We start from the raw sequence: 14741 nt of genomic DNA, 5'->3' as shown, positions 1-14741 counted from the left end.
ACAAGTCATGGTCCCTCATTGACATGGCCTGGGCTGATTTAGAATTTATCAATGAAGTAACAGACATACAAATACTTCCAAACTCCTGGGCAGATCATAACCCCATATTGTTAAAATGGAGAGATTCAACTAATAACCATTCAAGACGATGGACTATGAACCAAACAATATTTAAAGAAGAAAACTTTCAAAAAATGTTAAAACAAGAACTATGTAAATTTCTCCAAATTAACAATGATGGTAACACCTCCACACAAAACTTATGGGACACAATGAAAGCCTATGTGCGAGGAATCTATATTGCATACCAAAGTAAAAAGAAAAAAACAGAAACAAAACAGCCTAACCACACTAAAAATAAAACTTCAGAACCTTGAAAAAATCCTACAAACAAAACCAGACAATACCGAAACTTTAGGAGAATTGAATATTACAAAACATTACATAAACCTGCAAACTCAAGAAGAACTCTCACATAAATTAAGGATTGCCAAACAAAAGCACTTTGAATTTGCAAACAAACCTGGGCGATGGTTAGCCTCAAAACTCGCTCACCAAAAAGCAGATAAAATTATAGAGGCATTATATGATCATACAGATGCTTTAAAAACAACACTCAGCGATAAAAAACAAATAATTAAATCTTTCTTTGAGGAATTATATAAAAAAGATGACGTAAATGAACAATTAATAAATAATCTATTCAAGAACTTAGAAAACACAGAAAAAATAAATAAGGAAGATCAGGATATGCTAAATGACAAAATAACATCAATAGAACTAACTAATGCAATTACAAAACAAAAAAATAATAAAACCCCGGGCACAGACGGTATACCTGCCGAATTCTACAAACAATTTCAAGAAATTCTGGAACCTTGTTAATGAAATTCTCGAGGGTTCAAAACTTCCTTCCTCCTGGAACGAGGCCTACATAACTTTAATACCTAAAGATACACAAAATAGAGCTTACATTCAAAATTATCGCCCAATATCCCTGCTTAACTCAGATTATAAAATCTTTGCATCCATCATAGTCGAAAGATTTAAACGAATATTAACTGTTAGAATACATACAGACCAAAATGGCTTCCTTCCGGCAAGAAACATAACAACAAACACAAGGATTATTTTGGACTCTTTAGAATACTACGATAAAAACATAGATAAACCAGTAGCATTCCTATTCGTAGATCTACAGAAAGCTTTTGATAGTTTATACTGGCAATTCTTTACAACACAAATAGCGTCAATGCAACTTGGTAATAAATTTACAGAACTCATTAAAACTATATACTCAACACAAACAGCCAAAATACTGATAAACAATGATATGACAGAAACAATAAGTATAAAAAAAGGAGTGAGGCAGGGCTGTCCCTTAGCCCTGCTGATTTTTATCTTTGCACTAGAAGTTCTACTAAATAAAATAAGACACAACAAGGAAATCCAAGGATTAAAAATTAAAAATGAACACTATAAACTTCAAGCTTTTGCTGATGACATGGTGTTCATTGTACAAGACCCCTTAAAATCTGCACCTATCCTAATTAATGAAATAAATAAATTTGGAGAGATTGCTGGACTAAAAATCAATAGAGAAAAAACAAAAATGATAACAAAAAAATATGACAAAACAGCAGATATTGAAGTTAGAAGAATCCACTAAAATAAAAACTGCCAAAAAAGTTAAATACTTAGGATTTTGGATTACCGCAAATTGCAGCACTATCAAGAAAGACAATTACGATAAACTAATCAGATGGTCGAAACTCCCACTCTCTATAATGGGGAAAATTGCTGTAATTAAAAGCAATATACTTCCTAGATTTCTATACCTTTTCCAAACTGCACCCATTAAACTAAACAGGACCTTTTTCAAAAACTTACACAAAAAAATTCGCAAATTTATATGGACAAAAAAAAAGGCCAGGATAAAACTTAAAGACCTACAAGACCATAGGTCAAGGGGTGGATTTGGGTTACCAAACATGGAACTATACTACCATGCCTCAATTGTAAACCTACTGAAAGAATGGATAATACTTAAAAATTCTAGAATATTAACACTTGAAGGCTATGACCTTCAATCCGGGTGGCACAAGTTTCTGATGACAGACATAGATAAAATACCAACATATTTCAGATCACACTACATCCGAAAAACCTTAATTAACACCTGGCACTTTATTAAAAAAAACCATTACCTCTGCATCCCAAAATGGATTTCCCCAACAGAAGCCATTATATACCCGAATGCATTAACCCCTGATAAAATTATAACATACGACCAACTACTAAACGAAAATAATGATCTAATCCCTAAGCAAAAACTCATGGAAAAAAGGTATTAAAGTAGATTGGTTACACTACCTACGAATAAAATCAAAATATAATGAAGATAAGAACAAATCAGGCTTCCAAAAAACCAACCCCCTCGATAAAATAATTTTTGGTCCACAAAAAAAGCAAATATCAAATATATACAATATCCTCTTTCAACACGATACTGTTGAAGAAATAGTTAAAGGAACTATGATAGCGTGGTCACAAAACTTTGGGTACACAATTTATTTAAACGAATGGGAAAAAATTTGGACTGCTAACTATAAACTAACGATGGCAACCTCATATAAGGAAAACCATTATAAAATGTTCTACAGATGGCACTTGCCACAATTTATCACCATTATGTTGGAAATGCAGGGAAAAACCAGGTACATATTACCACATCTGGTGGACATGTGAAACCACCCAAAAATATTGGGAAAAAATTAAAACTATGCTAGAACAAATTACTTCTCAGATCATCCATGCGAAACCCGAACTATTTTTACTAGGAATCATAAGACAAAATTTTAGTAAAGAAAACAGATATATTATAATCCATATCATTACAGCCGCACGGATTTTATATGCACAATTTTGGAAGCAAGAAAAAAACCCAACTGCTCTATCACTCCTGATTAAAATAATGGAATGCGCAGAAATGTCCAAACTAACAATGGAACTGCAAAACAAGGATGAGACAGATTTCTACAAAGCTTGGGATAAATGGTACCTCTGGTTAAAAAAAAGGAATTATCTAAAAATTATTCATCAAGAAAAATATCCAACAAAAACAACTTGAAAAATTAGCAATCTACATCACAAATCATAACATCAAATTGAAACAACAAACTGTAAACATCGATCGACACGGACTACAATTTTACAAAGAAAATGAACCCCTAAATCACTTATACATATTGGCACTAAAAACTACATTCAAAACATATCGATAAAACCTTAGGGTAAAACACACCAACTACGAGCTCAAACTACAGGCCGCAAATCATGAAAGACCCAGCTCTAATGCTGGTTTTCGCTTCTTTATCCCCCCCTCCTTCTTTGCCCCTTTTTCCTATCCGCCTTCCTTCTATATCTACTTCCCTCCCTTCCCAACCACCCAACCTTCTCCCACTCCCCAATTACTACATAAGTAGATTGTAAATGTTAAAATGTACAGTATGCATATCCCTTTTGTCTTTCTGTATTTTGTTTTTATTGTATATATATTCAATAAATTTATTTTCAAAAAAAAAAAAAATCCTCGGCACTACTCTGCAAGGGCTCCCCAACTCCTCTCTGATTAAGAAGGGAGCGGGTTACCCTAAACAGAGCGGCCGGGCGGGATTCCGCTGATGCAATCAAGGCGGCATGATACGCGCATCTTGCCGCCTTGAGCGCCACTTTGTAAGTCTTAATATGAGCTCTTACAAGTGTTCGATCGGATTCGGACTTACTCTTCCTCCATCGCTTCTCCAGACGTCTCTTCTGGCGCTTCAACACCCGGAGCTCCTCGTTGAACCATGGAGCTCTACGGGGTCTAGTGCCGCGGAGAGGTTGCAACGGTGCAATCCGGTCAAGAGCCTCCCCTGCAGCCTTGTTCCAGGCCTCAGCAAGAACTCTGCCGAACTGTGGATGAGTGTATCTGGAATAACCCCAAGCGCCATCTGGAAATCTTCTGGATCCATCAGGCGTCTGGGGCGGAACCTCCTAATTGGTTCCGCCTCCCTGCGGGGAAGGATTAGAGCCAGGAAGTTAGGCCGCAGTAGGAAATGATCTGACCACGACAAAGACAACACTTCTAAGCCCCTTAATCTCAGATCATTACTCAATTGCTCAGAGAGGAATATCATATCGGGTGCGTGCCCACCCTCGTGAATCGGACCCTGAACTACTTGAGTCAGGTCCATGGCTGTCATGGTGGCCATGAACTCCTGTGCCAGTCCAGAGTTACTGCCGAGCGACGGCAGATTGAAGTCCCCCAGGACGATAAGTCCGGGGAACTCCACCGCCAACCCGGCCACCTCCTCGAGTAGCACAGGCAGGGCTGTTGACACGCAGCTGGGAGGCAGGTACGTGAGTAACAAGCCCACCTGAACCCCTAAGTCCAACTTCACCAGGAGGGACTCGCAACCCGCAACCTCTGGAGCAATGAGCCTACGCAGGCCAAGACTCTCCCTGGCTATAATAGCCACTCCCCCCCCTTCCCTGGGGTCGAGGTTGGTGCCATACCCAAAACCCAGCTGGGCAAATTTCAGAGAGAGGAAGTCCTCCCTCCGGGCCCAGCCAGGTTTTGGTCACACAAGCCAGGTCGGCCTCCTCATCCAGGATCAGATCCCGGATGAGGAGAGCTTTATTTACCACCGACCTGGCATTGAGTAGCAACAGCTTGAGCCCAGGGCCAGAATTACACTCATCACCAGTGCCTTGAGTTAAGCTCATGGAGCCGGAAGAAGGGATTGCTACTAAGCAGCGATCCCTCCTTCCCCTGGAACGGCTAGCTCCTGCCTCTCCCCAGCAAGACCGGGATATTTTGACCCTCTGCCACCCCAGAGATAAGTGTCCCCCCCCTCCTGCCCTTCCAGCATCTGGTGTGCCAAAAATTCCATTCATATCATATTCATTCATTTCATACATATTATAATCCCCCCACCCACTCCATTCCCTCTATCACTCCCCTCCCATTCATTTTCATTCACAGTATTCCATTCATTCCAATAATTACTAAAATAATCCCATTCACTCATGCCATCACTACCACCCTCCCATCCACTTAAAAAATCCCCACAATAATTTAAATGAAAAGAGTTAAATAATTAAAAGAGTTAATATAAAACTAACAGTTCATATTATTAAAATAAAATTAATTATTAAAAATATAGATAAATATAAGTAATAAAAATAAAAAATATAGGTAGAAGATATTTCAACTGGTCAGTTAATTAATCAATTAAACCAAGTTCATATAGATATCATCCAGTCTAAAAAGGTGAGTCCAAGGAATGTATGATGTTATTAGTAGGACAAACAGTCCTGAGTATAAACTCTGTCCTCTGTCCTCCCAGGCTTTCTCTTTGCCACTGTCGTTGTTGTCAGCTTTCTCACCTCCACGGCACCCCCGGGCTCTCATGGGTCGCCCCAAATGTCTACCAGTACCTCTGCTGTTATTTGGGAGGTATCTGTGTATCTCCTGATCTTCAGTTATAGCATCTAGCACCCACAAGGTTTTCATACTGTCAATTTCAATCTGGCAGTTTCTTTCTCACAATCTCCTTGTTCACTATAATGGCCGGCCCTCCTTCTTCCAGGCACTCCAGCACCGAGTATGTCCACCGCAAAGCCGACGTCGAGTGTGCCCACCATGTAACCACTCGGCGTCCAGCGTCTATCCAGTAGATCCCGTTGTTTTTGGGAATGTCCTGTTGTTGTGGGGGACGTTTTCCTCCATCTACTTTCCTCCTCGGCCCGTGCACAGTCCGCCCAGCATGCTCGCCCTGAACATTTGCACGCTCGCTCGCTCCTTCTCAATCCCTCTCCACCTCTCCTTTTCCACCTCTGTCCGTGTCGGTATGGATCAATGCCGGGCGGCAACCACCACTCTTCTCACCTCTGCCAGCCCCCGAGTTGAGCCTCAATGTGATTGCAACAATACAGCTCACCCCACTGCAGAATGCTCTTAAAACGCGTGGATTCAGGGCAGAATCAAGCCAGCTCGGTCACGGTTGCCATTTTCCGAGCCCCAGCTGATCGGGGCTCCCAGCTTTCTCACAGCAGGAAATAAAGAGAAAAGCACTGCCGAGACACAAGATAACACGATCCTCCGAAACGGGGGAATCTAATACTTCTGAACTATCTGTTGTTTTTCAAAATTAACTGAAAAATTTCCCTATATTTGATCTTAATGCCGTAGTCCAGCAAAGCAGCAGTCTCTTCCCTCCCTCCTGCTACTCAACCGGAACTGGAAACAACCAACTTTCCAGAATGGATTGTGGTCATTAGCCGAGGTTCCACTGTATAGTGTCAGAAAAACAAAATCTCACAAAAAGCTGAGCTTAGTAAAGGATGAGAAAGTATTCTTTAGATATTTGCAGAAAAACTAGAAAATAAATGAATATTTCAGCTGCCCAGTGAAAATAACTAAATGTTTATGGATAACAATGAAAATGCAGCACTATATTTTTATTCAGTCTTCCTCTCCCCACCCCAAAGGATGTATTTCACCATTCTGAAGGGCAGGATTTAGATTTGGGGCCACAGAAAAAGCTGAGTTACATCCTAAGAAACTAAGGAAGTTTTATATACTATCTTTAAAATATCCTGGTAAAGTGGTAACATGCCCAATGACAAAGAAAGTAAATGTTCCATACTTCAAAAGGGATAAAAAGCAGAATCTAGGGATATTTATTTATTTATTAGTTTAATTTATATGCCACCTAACTCCCTAAGAACTCTGAGTGGCTTACAACAAAGAAAACAACATCTAAAGGAACAATTTAAAAAGATAATTTAAAACCCATATTAAAACCATGCATATCTCTTGTGGCTAGATCCAAATGATACCTCATTTAATCAACAGCACCAGGACTGTTGGGAAAGCCAGATCTTTACAGATTTCTGGAAGGCCAGTAGGATGGGGGCAGTATGAATCTCAGGAGATAGCTGGTTCCAGAGAGCTAGAGCCACGACAGAGAAGGTCCTTTATTGTTTAGCTGACGGGACCTGGAGAAGGCCAACTCTGTGGGCCAATGTTGTCTCTAATTTTTTTTCGGTGTGGGCGGAAAAGTATAGTGTCTGAGCAGCAGTCCCCTTGGGACTGGGCGGCATATAAATAAATAAATAAATAAATGAATGAATGAATAAATAAATAAATAAATAAACAAACAAACAAACAAACAAACAAACAAACAAACAAACAAATCCCTTCTTTTTTATTAAAAGAAATTAATAATTTAAAAAACCCAAAATCCATTACTATTAAAACTGAAACAACCAGCAAAACCAAAAACATAACTATTAATAAAAACAGGTGAGGGCTGGGTTTTTTTTTCTCTGTTATTATTTAAGTGCTTTTACCATATGCTTTCTCTCTGTTCTTCTCATAGCAGAGACCGGCGAAAGTGATTTTCAATGTTGGGCGTGCAGGTGCGCGTGCTCCCCATCCCCCTGCCAGCCCGCTCGGAACATTCAAAATAAGAAAAACCTTCACCGAAGCGCTCTCGGCGAAGGGACTATGAGAGCGGCGGGGCGGGCATTCCTGCTGCGGAAGGAGCTGCGCCCCAAGGCGGGAAGTGGAGGAGAAGGAGAAGCGGATCAGGCAGGCGGGGGGCAGTGGCGAGAAGCCAGGGGTGTGAGGGGGCCGGAGGTGCAGGGGGGGCAGCCGCAGCTCCGTGCGTGCCCTTGGAAAAGGGTGCGCGGAGGGGGCGTTTTGGGGTGCACGCGCACAGGTGTGCACAGCTTACAGGGAACAGTGCTGTGGGCCCTTATTGGTCACTGGGAGCTGTGGTAGAAGGTGATCCCAAAGATAGTCTGGGCCTAATCCATTTAAGGCTTTATAGGTGATAATCAACACCTTGAATTGCATCTGGAGACTGATTAGGAACCAGTACAACTCGCACTGTGATGTGATGAGGATGTACTTAGATACACCCATAATAGTGTCAGGATTAGTACCTGAGGTAATATTCCAGTTACAGTGGAATAGAATGTAATTAGCATAAATTAAAAGCAATGCTAAGTCATGGTGGATCAGGAGAATGTGCTACGACCTGATTGGTTAAGAACTGTATATACTGCAATGCACTTTTTCATAGTTATGGTTAGTCTGTGATTGATTTATGATTGTGGTTATTGGTGGTGTGTCATTTAGTAAGATAGTATTGGTGTTATGTAATTAGAATATAGAGAGTATAGTTTTGCTACAAAGAAGAAGTAGATGTACAGTATTCTCAAGAAATCCTGCAGTATTGTCTTCATTCTGTAATGTCCCCAGTTCATGATATTGTATCTGATTCTGGGTGGGCAGCTTCTGAACATAACTCTGACATGTTATGGGCCCAGAGTCCTGAACCAGAGCTACAGATCCAGAGGACCAGACCAGTTCCACTTCCAGAGCCTGAGACAGAGTTGGAAGAAAACCAGGATTGGCAGTAAACCAGGTGTCAGCGCCTCAAATAGTATCTGAGAAATAAATCAGATTCCAGTCCAATTCTCTCATCCAAGGTTCGATTTATTATCAGAGCCATTTTGGTCACACTGTTGCCATCCCGATACTAACTCCCTTCCAGTATCCCATCTAGGTTAAGGTTCACCCCCCCCATCCCCACACCCACAAATTCATCACGAGGATCAGTCTGAGTTTAGGGATTTCCTCTACCTCCTCCTTACATCCGCTGGTGCAGAACAAAGGATGACCTTGGACTCTAAGAAAGGAATTTGATGTGGCTAGTAACTTTCCCTCTCATGCAGCTACCCCTACCAGTTCCCATAATACTATTCTAGGGTTTAGGACATTTTGCTTCCGCCAGTTGGATGAAGCTCTTTCTTCTGCAGCAACTGATAGGCCTCTGCATTATCTCCCTCACCCAAAGGCCCCTAGCTCTTTGCCCCAGCCCTTTCGTCACAAAAATCCACATTGAGCCACAGCCTTTTGGCCACATGGGACACTTCGCCACCATCCAATCAGAACAGTTCTAACAAAATGCTACTTTTGGAAGGAAAGAATGAGACAGTTTGCTCTTTCATACACACACACACCAGTTAAATGATAGAGATGGAAGGGACCTCAGTGGCCATCTAGTCTGACCCCCTTCTCAAGCAGGAGACTGTTACAGAATGATAGAGATGGAAGTGGCCATCTAGTCTGACCCCCTTCTCATTCAGGAGACTTACAGAATGATAGAGAGGGAAGGGACCTCAGTGGCCATCTAGTCTGACCCCCAGCTTGAGCAGAAGAATGGAGGGGACCTCAGAGGCCATCTAGTCTGACCCCCAGCTCAAGCAGGAGAATGAAACAGAATGATAGAGATGGAGGAGACCTCAGAGACCATCTAGTCCAACCCTCTTCGCAAGCAGGAGAATTGGTCTTCTGGTCAAATTCATGGGCTGCTAAATTGGCTGGTGGAACTCCCTACCTCACAACAATCTAATCCTTAAAAAGCTAATTTGGGAACCCAATCAGAGCAGTCCTCTCAAAAGAGGGGTGGGAGAAAAAACTAGGTAGCATTCTCTTAGCAAAGGACAGATGTAAAGTTACTGATTACTGTCTGGGGCCCTTTTATGACCTGCTCCTCATGGTAATCTTTGGATGCATGGAGCACTTATGACAAAAGAAAGTGTCGAGAGAGGCAAAAACTCTGAAGCCCCATATATATATTACTTGCTTGTGCCTTGGTGCCATCACTTTTTTCTCTTATTATTTTCTCCTCCCTTAGTAGCTTCTTTATTCTCCCTTTCATTCAAATATTTGCATATTGCATTTATTTGTAGCCATCTTCCCTTACCCAGCCACCACTCTATACGATTTCTACTTACCCTAACTGTTCTATCCTAGTTATCCCTTTTCCCTTCAACTGTCCTATTACCCTATTTAAATTTGTTTAGTTATCTCTATTTATTACATATAACAATGATTTGTGTAATCCTAATCTCCCCTGCCAATTTTTCCAAATTTCCACATTCCCATTCATCTTTTTCCAATTTCACCCATTTTCCACACATATTTTGAGTAGAACATGGAGTTACAGTATTAATCAAACACTTTATTTCATGTTATACAAGAAAAACCCCAATTTAGATTATTTAAGAATTTTCGGTTTATTTGTTCATGTTTTAATTCCAGAGGAAAAATGACTTAAAGGACAGCTTAAGTTGAGGAAAATGAGATTTGTAGGCTATGATGAAAATTCAAAGGATTATAGGTTTTCACGTTCGTATGGTAAAGTGGTTATCTCAAGAAATGCAAATTTTAAAAAGCATTATGGTTGGGATAAAATTCATGCTATTACTGAAGTATTCTTAGATACTAATCAAATCACCTTACACTAAAGTAATCCTGATGTAAGAGGTTCTTCGATATTGTAGGATAGTATTAAACAGGAGAATGAGGTGGAGGAAATTATTCCTGACTCTGGAGAACCACAGATTATTAATGGTGATAGGTCCTTGCCCAGAAGGTCAGAGATAACAAACATTGGAAAACCACCGGAGAGGTTTGGATATCCCCAAAGTGTATATGTGTGTAATTTGATATGTGAACCACAGAGCTATAATGAGATGTTACAAAGACCATCGGAAGAAGTCAAAAATTGGAAGATAGCCATGAATGTGAAGTTTGACAACAACAAATAATATTTGACATAGTTAACTATTTCTAAAACTACTGCAAAGAAATCTGCATGGACTGTTGCAGCCAATTGGCAAGTCAAGACTGAGTTGAAAGCATTATCTCACCACACTATTCTAATAAATTGTATAAATGTGATAGATCCAACATACTTTGGCAATAGCAAAACATTTGCTAAACTACCTCATGACATTCTTAGTAAGTTAGTTAAGCATAGATTGGACAGCATGACATTTAGGAGAACTGATAATGAATCAGCAAAATAACTTATACTTGCTGGCAAACAACCAAATATAATTACCGGTAAATCTAAATCATTTCCATATCACAAGAAGTAATCATTTCACTTTTTTCTACTTCGATCAAATCCAACTTTAAGGGTTGCATTCAATTCTGGGAATAACACAATTCTGGAATTCAAAGAAACTAGAAGGGCAATAGAGAATATAAAGGAAATGGAAATAAAAACCTCTGAAAAAGTTTGAGGAGACTGAAATTACAACATTTTTCAAATAAAAAAAGTCAAGGCTGTTTTCTTTTATTCCAGAGTGCAGAATAATAGGTACAGAAAAGCATATTCCAACTGAATCTTAGAAATATATTCTATCATTAAAATTGACTTAGCAGAGTAATGGGTTCCTCTTCAGTGGCAGTATTCAATGGAATACTATTTTGCCACCTGTCAGGGATGCTTTTAAAAAACTTTATTGTAGTCTTACAACATAAGGTTTTAAAAAGTCCACTGAGGTTAGCTACTTGAAGAAACAGCAAAGTGTACCTACCTGCCTCCTTTATATGCTTGTATACATCGTCGGAACCAGCAGAAGAATACGGAATATCATCATGGGCGACAAAATCAATCTAAAAATACAAAATAAAAGGAAATTAAATTGTCCCTTACTTTGGGAATCTAATTATCTTACTTGATAAACAAATTTAAAATAAAGATATTTTAAATGATTGTAATAGAGTTTATATCACTGTACAGGTAATCCCCATGTTACAAACATTCCCTTAGTGAACATTAGAAGTTACATGATAAGCACTCCCTAGCATTTACAAACATCCCAAAATTAGGTATATTGCAGCACAATGGCAGTTGTTCGCTCTTACAAATAACTGCAGAGGCTCTGCAACATTTGCCCCATTTATTCTCCCACACGATCCAGGTCTTCACAGGCACTTCACCTGTGGAGACTTAGTAACCTTGCGAAGATCTCATTGGTGGGCTGCTGCTGGTCTAGAACGCGCATATGGGATTGAGCCGTTTGGCTAGGGGGTGGATTCTCCCTTCTTAACCGGGCAGTTGCCGCTTTTTTGCTGTTTAGTGCTCGAACGCTGCGCTAAACAGGAAAAAAGCGTTCGAGCGCTAAACAGGAAAAAAGCCATTTGGCTAGGGTGTGGATTCTTGCTTCTTAACCGGGAGCAGTTGCCCCCTCTCCCAAAGCGATGTTCCAAAGCGGTCTCCGGGAAGTGACCGAGGGAAAGGCAGTCGTCTGCTTTTCCTTCAGCTCGAAAGAGGAGGCAAATACCTTCCCCCAGCCGGTTAACTTGAAGCGCTCGGTTAACCGGCTGGGGGAAGGCAGGGCAGTTGCCGCTTCTTTAGAGCTGAAGGAAAGGCAGATGACTGCCTTTCCCTCGATCGCTTCCCGGAGACCGCTTTGGAACATTGCTTTGGTTGCGCCTGCCTCTCCTACAGCGGAGAGAGGCGGCAAATGGCCAGCCGTTCCCCCAGCCACTTAGTTGAGTGCTTCGGGAAGGTGCCGCCTGTCTTCGCTGTAGGAGAGGCAGGAACATCCGAAGCGCGTGGGGAAGTGGCTGTGGGAGGCAACGATGTTCCTAAGCCAGTGAGGTGGGGGGGGTGGCGAGAAGATAGAAGCAAGAATCCACCACCCCCACTTTACCAGCTTTTTCCCCCTCTCCCCGCAAGCAAAAGAGCCAGCCAACCACTCCAATGTCGTGCTAGAGGGAAAAAAAAGCCGGTATGTGTGTGTGTGGGGGGGGATTCTTGCTTCTGTCTTCTCAATACCCCCCCCCCACCTCTCGGGAAGAGAGCGACAGGAAAGGATGCGGTTTTCTTCTGCCGGGTCGAGGACAAAGCGGGTGTTGAGGGCTGCGGGCGAACAATTTGTCAGTGGCGAGAGAAACATTTCAGTGGGGAGAAAACCCCAAGCTGAGAGTGCCTTTTAAAATCACTCTCCTCTCAGCCTCGGCAAGCTGCCGAGAAGTGGGATTTTCGGAGTGGGGAGGCAAAAACGCTCAGAATGTCACCACCGAGGCATTTCTCCAAGGGGCGGGGATCCCTAAACTTTCCTTTAACCCCAGCGGACACAAAGATGGGAATGCGTGGTCCTCGCCAGCAACTCATCTGCAGGGGCTGCCGCGCTCCAAGGCAGAATTAAATTCAACAACCAAAATATTATATTTTTAAAAAACATACTTTTTTGACAGTTTGTTTGCCTTTTAAGACATCTGTCTGCTTGTGCCTAATGTCAACAATATAAAGTTTTGCCAGGTGAAAAATCTTTTGCCAGATTAGCTATGGATCCCACTGAAGAAATTTTAAAGAATACTCAAAATGATTCTTCATTTGCTTTGTAACCTTAAATAAAAAAAACAATACAGTATTGACTCTGTAATTTACACGGGGAGGGGAGAGGAGGGGGGCACAGACAGACAGGAAAGGAAGACAGACAGACAGACAGACAGACAGACAGCGACCTATGACCACAATTGAGCTCAAAATTTGTTGTTAAGCAAAAGCATTGTTAAGTGAGAATCACCACATTTTACTCAATCCATGACATTTTCTAGCTCTAACAGTGATGTGCAAGCTAGGGAAGTACCGATACATCTGAAGACATGTGTAATGTTCTGGTGATGGTTAACTGTGTGGCAGAAAGTGGACTCTGGGTTTGTTTTTCCTATTACAGTAAGTGAGGTTGAATGTACCATATATAATTTTACAAGACCTCTCTCTCTTTCTCTCTCTGTATATACACATACAGTTTATATAGTAGATAATGTACAGTATATTTTTGTGTGCCTGTGTGTAATATTTATTTACACATATGGCATATATACATAGAATTAAATATATTTTGGATGTTCAGTAATAGTAAATATAGAGGGAAATTGTATCTCTTTGAGGCAAGGAGAGGTCAAGTACCCTAACCCAAACCAGCAGGAGCAGGGGATTGAGGTAAGTACCTAGGTACTTGCATTTTTTTTGCCTATACCTGCCTTGGGGGGATATATACCTGTTTACCCTCTTTTAAACTTACAGAGCTAGTTTACTGGCTTTCTTTGAAATAAATATTCTAAAACATTTAATCTACTGATGCCTGAATTGATGTAATTTTATTGGTTTCCATTTTTATAAGTTACCAGTAGCCGCTGCAATTTCCACCCTCGACTTATACAGGGGTTTATAAATTTTCCCAGTTTTTGTGGCAAAAGTAGGCGCCTCGACTTATAGTCGGAGCGACTTATACTTGAGTATATACGGTAAGTATAAATAAAACTGGAATTATAAGTAAAAATAAGGATATAAATGATTAAGATTGTAACCAACACTTTATTTTATTATTATTAGATATTTATTATTATTATTACTATTACTAATGTTATACTGACAATTACGCTGATGCTATAGACCGTAGAATTGAAAAATATAAACTGTTGAAAATACAGTTTGGGGGGGGGGGAGGGAAAAGGATATGTGTTGTATTGTCCTACAACAGACATACTACAACTGTAATCATAAGCTGAAAAATACAATGTTCTGTTCTTTTTGTTTTTAATATGTATATATTTAATAAAACTTTTCTAAAAAAAGAAAAAGAAATCAACATTGAAAAAGAAGTTAGACAAGGTTGCCCAATTTCTCCTCTATTGTACATTCTTTATATTGAAATTCTATTCAGTAATGTAAGTGCCAACCAAGATATTATAGGTTTAAAAATTAAAGATCAACACTATAAAACTATACCATCTGCAAAAAGTTTTTGCAGATGGTATAGTTTATATTATAGAAAATCCACTAACTTCTGGACCAGATTTATTAAAAGAA

The 14741-nt window shown here is 40.4% G+C and overlaps 1 protein-coding gene across 2 annotated transcripts in view; it reads right to left on the bottom strand.

The window, feature by feature from the left end:
- The window catches only part of PCYT1B (phosphate cytidylyltransferase 1B, choline), a 191761-nt gene that overhangs the window by 70006 nt on the left and 107014 nt on the right, over nt 1-14741 (bottom strand). For both annotated transcript variants that reach the window (XM_070750694.1, XM_070750695.1), the window contains exon 5: nt 11452-11530. In XM_070750694.1, coding sequence (XP_070606795.1) covers nt 11452-11530 — 79 coding nt within the window. The remainder of the gene's footprint in view (nt 1-11451; nt 11531-14741) is intronic.

Source organism: Erythrolamprus reginae, chromosome 4 (genome assembly GCF_031021105.1).
Source record: "Erythrolamprus reginae isolate rEryReg1 chromosome 4, rEryReg1.hap1, whole genome shotgun sequence".
Classification (NCBI taxonomy): Eukaryota; Metazoa; Chordata; class Lepidosauria; order Squamata; family Dipsadidae; genus Erythrolamprus; species Erythrolamprus reginae.
This window is presented reverse-complemented; position numbering and strand designations above follow the sequence as displayed.